We start from the raw sequence: 8,843 nt of genomic DNA, 5'->3' as shown, positions 1-8,843 counted from the left end.
GCATTGTAGTCAGGGATTCACCACTTACCTTCGGGTGTGGATATCCTATGTGTTATCATGTGTATGTAGGTTGAAATCTCTGATCAGAGTATGATGGTAATTATGAAAGGGGTTTCATAGATTACACCATCGATGCAACTACGACATGACACATAGTATCGATTCATTGACAACTCTCGATATACCAATGGTTGTCGAATCGGTTGGGATATATGAGTTGAAGGGACCGTACTGTACGCTAACCATAATTGAATGGTTCTTGCAGGCACTATCATTTGATACCTAGGAAGTCATGTAAGCGATGCTGCTAGGCGTTTAACATGATTGGTTGGGTACTATCAGACTTGAGTTCTGACGTTCTTATTATCAAGGAGTTGATAAATAAGAATGGAGCAATTGGAGTATGCTCATATAAGGACATGTTTAGTCCGAATCACATGGAGATGTGAACCCACGGCTAGTTGTATCAATGAACCATTGAGGGCCACACATGTGCTAGCTTTCTAGATCCCGTTGAGAAGTAAAATAGTTCAATGTGTTGAACGGCTTATAAATGAGTTTATAAGCGTAAAGAAAAATAGAAGTATGACTTCTATGAGAGAAATATAAATTTTAATTTATGAATGTGTTCCTAAATTAAAAGTAGGCCAAGTGAATAATGTATTTGAAAATTGTGATTTCCATAATTATTTCATAATTTATAAACATGGAGCATAACTAGTTGTAGCTTCTATCTTGAAAGATTTGGCTTAATTATTGATCAAATTACATATTTTAATTTGGCCGAATCTGATTTGTGATGGCTTTGATTCATCCCATGAAAATCCATAAATATTATTGTTGAGTGGAGAACATATCTAAACTATATATTGTGAAACATATCTATTAGATGTATAAGTTAGATATATTTCATTACATCCAATAAATGAGTGTCATCATATATATATATATATATATATATATATATATATATATATAGACACACACATACATACACATATAAGAGTTCTTTATCAAGATTTTCAGTTCATAATAATCTAATGTGTGTGTGTATATATAGTTTGATATATTCTTCATAGAGCGTGTTCACAAATAATATATATATAGATATATATAATATTATTATTTGAGTATCTCAATGAATGTAAAATGTAAGATCATTAATGGAAGGTGGATTTAGTTCAATGAATCTATTTAGTTATTGAAGAGATTCGTGTAAAATACGTCGTATGTAACATATGTGTTGTTCCCTCCATTTTTTTTTACAAGTGAACATACTTGTGCGACGTCTCAGTAAAAAATAATCATTAGAAAAGAAATCAAGTTTACAAAAAATACTAGTGAAAGAATGAAAAACTATCTTGCTTAGCAAGCCAAGGAAGTAAATTGCATCATAAAATCTCAATAACAAAAATAACCAAAACATAAGAATGCAAATCTGTATAGCCGAAATTCGGAGCTACAAAACAAATTTTCAATCAACACTTTGTATGGATATTAACTTCAAATGTCTTCAACACGTAACTGCAACATAGTGAAATAACGATGTTTCGTGTTTGCGAGTTATTCAGAAAATTCTCTCGTATATTGCTTGTCTCGCTTCTCTGGCACCTTTTAACCACACTCTCGCATGGGTTATTTTTCAATATATATAGACTTATTTTGATCTTGATAAGCTTGAATAGATTACTACAAAATAAAGAAATGAGTATTTCATTAGGAAACAAATTTTTTCGAATAATAAAGATCAAATCTAAAGTTTAAGAAACTCTATATTCTAAAAAGAAATTTTTTTTATGAAAATCTTATAAAAAAAGAAAATAATTTAGGAGATAAATTTGTGTCTTATAAGGAAAGGTAAGATACATTTCATTTCAATATCTTACTTTTTGTCTTTCTAGACAAAATAAACACAAACAAGTTTATTCAAGTTGATGCAACTCCATTTAGCTCCTTCTGAATTTGAAAACATATCTCTTCCGGAAATTTATTGCATTAGCTTAGGTGTTGTTACTAGTGTTGACAACACGAGGCAAAAACATCCATCAATTAAATTTAGTCAGAGTATTAAAGAAAAAAAAGGCTAACACCTTAATCAAATAATAATAAACAAAATTAAGCAAAATTACGAATATAGGGAATAATAAAATTTCAATGATCATTTTCCTCTTTCTTTAGTATCCACTGCTTCAGTATCTTTATGAGTATCAGAAGGTCCATCATGTGGAGTTTGTGCACTGCTCTCTCCTATTTTTTTGTTCAGAATGGACACACACATCCAATAACAGCCTGTAATGAGCCACTTAAGCTTCATAGTGAACGATTAGTTATTTGGCTTGAATGATTTGCTCAAGTGCAAAGTCAATCTAGGCATGTAAAACAATAGGGGCAAGCTGGATATAGTCAGATGTTGAGTACGTGCTCACAACATCTGGGACGACACTGGATTTTGACCAAGGAATATCCAGCTTCTGATTTCCTTTGAAGATGGCAGAGACAATCTTCAAGTTTTCAGTCACTATAGACAGATGCTCATCGATGTCTCAGATGAATCCTTGTGATTCCAAGATCCCGTAGATAAGAGAAGGAAAAGACTTCTTGGTTGACTTTAATCCTCCATTAGCAAACTGTAGCACAATTGATACTCCTGTAAAGGTCCGGGTTAATGATGACCCGGGTTATCGGTTGAATAGCCTGGATCAGAAGCCAACTGTCCGGGTACTTTTCCTCCACCCGGTCTCTCATACAGGTACCCAGGTAACCAACTACCCAGGCCACCTCGAGAGTTGCACCACACTCGAGTGTGATCGATATAGACAGTCTAATCTGTCAGAACCACTTGGGTTTGGAGTGTCCGAGAAGTCATCAGAAGCTAGTATGGTAAACCGACTTAGTAGGTGGTGTGATAATCGAGGTAACTACCCATTATTCCACTATAAATAGCAGGTATTAAAGTCATTTAATGATTCTGAAATCTTTGAACTAAAAGCACTTACATATTTTCCCTCAAATATTGCTTGTGTTCATCTAAAAGCCTGCTGACTTAAGCATCGGAGTGCCCACGCCGGACATCTCTCTGGCGCCCATTCACGAGTTACTTTCTTGTTTGCAGGTGTTGATCTAAGCCATTATCTTCACTAAAAATTCCCAAACACTATAAATTATTGATTTGGTCCGTTGGAGTCCCGTACCCGGCTCACCCATTTCAACAAGATCACATCATTGGCGCCGTCAATGGGAATCACTGAGTTCGAGACGTTGATATGGCTCGTACGAGAAGAACCAACCAGGGTAATTATCACGCCCAGGGTGATGGGGGACAAACTTCAAGACAAGCTGATGTTAATAACATTGGACCAAACCTCATTACCCTGACCCCTGAAGAGTTAAAGAAAATGATGGCCGATGCCGTCGTGCTAGCTATGGCCAGGAAGGAGGTCTCTCACCCTGTCACACCACCCGGTGATAAACAGGGTGATAAACAGGGACATGAGCAAGGATTTGAGCAGGAGCAGGAGCAGGGGCAGGGGAGGAGGGATAACGAGATGGTAGGAGAAGACGAAGGATCCAGCGCTGGGTCCAAATCTCCTACCGTGGCAGAGGAATTGTTGGAATTAAGGCAGAAGATGAAGGTCTTGGAAGGACAGTTGGAAAGACGGAGCGTTGCCCGGGCAATCCCGAGAGGATGCCCGTTTTCTGATATCATCGTCCGGGAGCCTCTTCCTGGAAATTTCAAATATGCGAAGGTGAAAGACTATGATGGCAATGCAGACCCGGAGGAACACCTGGCCAGGTTTGAAAACATGGCCATGTTGCATTGTTACACTGATAGAATCAAGTGCAAGGTGTTCCTAACAACACTGGTGGATTCAGCTCAGAGGTGGTTCGAAGGCTTGACTTCCCAAAGTATCAGTTCCTTTGGAGACTTCCAGAAGGTGTTTTTACACCATTTTAGCAGCAGTAAAAAGTACAAAAAGACTGCTTTTAGTCTTTTTGAAGTTAAGCAGAACCCAGAAGAGAGTTTAAGGGCCTATATCAGAAGATTCAACAGAGTGGCCCTAGACGTCCCTACTTGTGCCACTGAAACAAAGACTACTGCATTCACCCAGGGTTTGAGAGAGGGTGAATTCTTCAAGTCACTGACTAAGAAGGTGTCGGGAGATTTCGAGGATCTATTGTCGCGAGCAGAAAAATATATCAATATGGAGGAGGCCCAGAAACAGAAGAGGGAGGCTGTGAGAAAGGAAAAAGGAGACCGGGTGTCTAAGCCCGAGGAGAGGGGACAGAAAAGAGGCAATACAGGGCACTTTTCTCACCACGTGCCTCTGAAAATTGCTCGGGAGAGGGAAGTGCAGGAGTGCAGCAGAGATTTGGCCCCGGATCATCAGTTATCCCTGCCAGAAAAGAGTGGATTTTGCTCTTTTCACAAAGTGTGCCACCATAACACTGAAAACTGCAAGGCACTAAAGGGGAATTATGTCTCACCCTCCATCCCGGGACCCAGTAACAATAGCCAGAGGCCGAGAGTGCCACCTTGGACATCTCGGCCACCAGGATCCAGCGTCCGAGGAGGAAGTATGAGGAATATCCCGAGGATTGAGCCCAGTAGAAGAAAGGAGCCTGAGCCCGAGAGAAAAAAGAATTCGTCCCCTGCCACAGGAATGATCAAAATGATATTAGGAGGCTCTACTGATGGAGACTCCAACCGGGCAAGGAAGGGGATAAACAGGAGGAAATGTTTGGAGGTAGAGGGAGCAAAAAGGAATGAGGCGATTATTAGTTTTGGCCCGGAAGATTTGAGAGGGGTGAATCTGCCCCACAACGACGCCCTGGTGATCCAAGCCCGAGTGGCGAATTATGATATTCTACGGGTCTTTGTGGACTCAGGCAGCTTTGTAAATGTAATTTTTAAAGATGCCTTTGTACAGATGGATTTGCAGGGCTACCACCTAGAGGCTGTGGAGACTGCCCTCTTTAGTTTTGCTGGCCATATGGTTTACCCGGAAGGGGAGATCATGTTGCCATTAACCTTGGGTTTTCAGGATCTTAAGAGGACGGTGATGACTTCATTCACCGTAGTGGATTCCCCGTCATCATATAATATCATTTTGGGGAGACCGGCTATGAACGAATTGAGAGCCGTAGCATCCACATACCACCAAAAGATAAAATTTCCAGTAGGAGCTCGGGTGGGAGAAGTCCGAGGAGATCAGCCATCCTTTCGGAAATGCTATGTGGAGGCAGTCCAGGCTGATCAGAGTAGAACAAGGAAGGAAGGAAAGAAGGCAAGGGTGGACGGGGAAAGAACGATGGGGAGAGGAGAGGTGCATTTTGTGGCAGAAGAAGAACAAGAAGTAATAGAAATCGGACCAGGCCAACAAATCCGGGTGGCCCGAGATCTCAGTATATCCACTCGTGTTAGTCTGATTAATTGTTTAAAAACTAATATTCGTGTGTTTGCTTGGTCCCAACAAGATTTGACAGGGATTTCTCCCTTGATAGCAGAACACCAATTGAACATCCTCCCGGGATCTCACCCAGTAAAACAAAAAATGAGGCACTTTGGCCCTGAAAAGGACAAAGTGATTGATGCGCAAATTAAGGAGCTTCTGAAAGCTGGCCACATTCGGGAAATTCAATTCCCCACATGGCTTTCGAATGTGGTCTTGGTACCCAAATCTACCGGGAGGTGGCGCATGTGTGTAGACTTCCGCGATCTCAACAAGGCGTGCCCCAAAGATCATTATCCTCTGCCCAGGATTGATCAGCTGGTGGATTCCACCTCGGGCTATGAATTGCTAAGTTTCATGGATGCATATCAGGGGTACCATCAAATCCCCCTGACTAAAAATGATCAAGACAAAGTCAGCTTCATCACCTCGAGAGGTACATTTTGTTATATTGTAATGCCTTTCGGGTTGAAGAATGCAGGGGCTACTTACCAGCGTCTGATGGATAAAATCTTTGAGAAGCAGCTGGGACGGAATGTGGAAGTCTATGTGGATGATATTCTATCCAAATCCCAGGAGGGTGCCAGCTTTGTTAGTGATCTAGAAGAAACTTTTGCCACTCTCATACATTATGGAATCGAGCTTAATCCTGTCAAGTGTATTTTTGGCGTAAAGAGTGGCAAATTCTTGGGATTCATTGTGACAGACCGAGGGATCGAGGTGAATCAAGAGAAAGTCAAATCTGTGCTAAGCATGCCATCTCCCCGATCTTTCAAGGAGGTACAAAAGCTAACTGGGAGAATTACTTCCCTTTCCAGATTTATTTCCCGATCAGCACATCGGAGTTATCCTTTTTTTCAAGTCTTAAGGAAGGCCCAGCAATTCGGATGGGATGAGAAATGTGAACAGGCTTTCCAGGACTTGAAAATTCATCTTGCCGGGCTCCCTGTGTTGGTGAAACCAGAACCCGGGGAAAAATTATATGTCTACCTGTCCACTACAGAGTATGCTGTCAGCTCTGTTCTGATAAAAGAGGAAGGAACTGATCAAAAGCCTGTCTATTATGTCAGCCATGCTCTGAGGGGGCCCGAGCTCCGGTATAGCGAAGTGGAGAAAATTGTTTTGGCCCTGGTCATGACAGCCTGAAAGCTAAGACCTTACTTTCTGTCACATCAGGTTATTGTTCTTACCAATAGTCCTCTAGGTAGGATCATGACTCACTCTGAAGTATCCGGGCGAATGATAAAATGGACAAAAGACGGTTGGACCCCTCCAAAAACCTCACACTAGAGGGAGTGCTTTTCAGAATAGCTATTTAGCAGGGCTGAGCACCTTCTTGAAGCGCTTAACACCAACAGCGGAAGCTCGCTCGAAGAAGATGTTGGCTAGAGAAAGCTGGTCGGTTGGAGGGAGCTTTTGCAAGGTTCTTCATTGGACTGGGGGGGAGAGGAGGAGGTGGAGCAGATCGGAAGGCGCCTTGGTCACCCTCGTGAGGGTCTTCGAGAATAACTAGCTCGGGTTCTGCAGTAGCTTTTCGTTTTCTCTGACTGATGGAAATGAGATCTTCAGATTCCTCCGAGTTATCAGTCATCGCCCGGGAAGCGCCATCCTGGGGAGGTTCTTCCCGGGACACCTCAGCTCTCAAGGCTGCTGCTTCTGCATCCCGTTGTTTCTTTTCTTCCACAGCTGCCCGGCGAGCCGCCATTTCCTTCTCTCGGGCTACCTTCTCAGCTGCACGCCTTTTAGCAAAAGCTGCTTGCATCTCAAAGTTATCTGCATAGAGGAGTGACAGGGTTGTGATACATTAAATAAACAGGACAAAGAAATAAGGAAGCACAGAAGATAAAGTATGTACCGGGTTGAGAGCCCGAGCCAGCCACCTCATCAATTACCCGGTCTATGGGGTCCTCAGCCCGGGAACTCAACCCGTAGGCCACTAAGTTCTCTTCTGAGATAAGGATGGAAGAGGAGTACTTGTGTCCCTCCACGAGGGTTTGACTCATGGGGAAAGGCTCCTCAAATTTGTAGGATGGAGGAAGGGAAGGTTGTTGGGGAAGGGAAGGGAGAAACCGGGTTAGACAGGGTAGAGGACCCAGGAGTTGGATGTAAAAAAATCTTCCTTTCCATCCCTTTTGAGAGGAAGGGATGTCATCAAGGAATCGGGTGTTTAGCCGGGATTTAAGAGAAAATGCATTATCCCCGAAATGGCAAGAAAAATAATAGTGAAGGATGAGGGGGGGTGATGAGAAGATTATTCATTTTAAAAAGGACATAGGCCGAGGCCATAATCCTGAAAGAATTGGGATGAAGTTGATTGACAGGTACACTAAAAAATTTGGCAACATCGATATAAAAGGGATGAACGGGAAATCGAAGACCATTCCTAACCTGGTCCCGAAAGAAAGTTGTGTACCTGGGAGGAGGGTTATCGGCCCTATCAGAAGGCCCAGGTATCAAGATAGAAACGAAAGAAGGAATATTGCCCAGCGCTCGGAGTTCCTCATCTGCCCCAGAGCGTAAGGCGCTTCGCATAGAGGAGAACCAGGGAGTTCCCGGGATCTCGATCGCCCGAGGACTCGAGACCTTGGCTTTACCCTTACCCTTGTTCTTCGCAAGAGCTCGGGCCCGAGAGGGGCCAAAAGATGAAGGTTTAGAAAAGAGAGGTTTGGTTGGAAGTGCCACTGGTTTTTTAGAAGGTTGGGTGATGGAGCGACGTGGGGGAGAGGTGGGAGAATCGGAACGAAGTGCGGAAGACTCAGCGCTAGGAGAGCCTCGCGCATTCGCTCCTGAGGTGGAAGAAGTAGAGTGAGACATTTTAAGAGAAGGAAACTTACGATGATATATGCGGTGGAAGATTGCTGGAAATGATTTCGCACAAATAGAGTCTCGAGAAGAGAATTCGCAAGAGCTTCGCTGCAATTTCGAATTTGAGAGTAATTTTTGGAAAACCTGTTAATTAGTATATATAGGCGGTGGGGGAAGATCTCAGCCGTTTATTTAAAAAACACGCGTGGACGACCACGATTTGCCTAGAAAATTGTACCAGACATACGATGGGGCACACGCAATAATTAAAACTGTCAGACTTATCGGCTCCTCGAAATACGAAACGTTCTTGACCGTTGAAAGATAGGGCACGCGTTATCATGGCACCCCGTGGGTTACCCAAGATCTCATTATAGCCCGGGAGGTTTGAGGCCCCGGCATTTACTCTTAAGCCCGGGAGGTTTGAGACCCGGCATCTTATCTTAAGCCTGGAGGTTTGAGGCCCCGGCATCTTATCTTAAGCCCAGGAAGTTTGAGTCCCCGGCATCTTATCTTAATCCCGGGAGGAGTAAGGCCCCGGTACTTCATTTGAGCATGGGGAATTTAGGGCCCGGTTTTTTTCAGTTG

The 8,843-nt window shown here is 43.0% G+C and overlaps 1 protein-coding gene across 1 annotated transcript; it reads left to right on the top strand.

Moving 5' to 3' along the window:
• The first annotated feature begins 3,263 nt into the window (after positions 1-3,263).
• LOC142525832 (uncharacterized) lies at positions 3,264-6,596 on the top strand. The gene is made up of 2 exons (XM_075630121.1): positions 3,264-5,886; positions 5,932-6,596. The coding sequence occupies exons 1-2, from the start codon at positions 3,264-3,266 to the stop codon at positions 6,594-6,596; spliced, it is 3,288 nt and encodes a 1,095-aa protein (XP_075486236.1).
• Positions 6,597-8,843: the final 2,247 nt, after the last annotated feature.

Source organism: Primulina tabacum, chromosome 15, assembly GCF_025594145.1.
Source record: "Primulina tabacum isolate GXHZ01 chromosome 15, ASM2559414v2, whole genome shotgun sequence".
NCBI classification, from domain to species: domain Eukaryota; kingdom Viridiplantae; phylum Streptophyta; class Magnoliopsida; order Lamiales; family Gesneriaceae; genus Primulina; species Primulina tabacum.
The sequence above is the reverse complement of the archived record's forward strand: the minus strand, read 5'-3'. Positions and strand labels throughout refer to the sequence as shown.

What these genes read in the sequence shown, in the direction of transcription:
- LOC142525832 (XM_075630121.1), top strand. Translation starts at nt 3,264, where the DNA reads ATGGCTCGTACGAGAAGAACCAACCAGGGTAATTATCACGCCCAGGGT. An exon ending in CAGCTTCATCACCTCGAGAG is followed by an intron (nt 5,887 to 5,931) that starts GTACATTTTGTT and finishes TGAAGAATGCAG; the next exon opens with GGGCTACTTACCAGCGTCTG.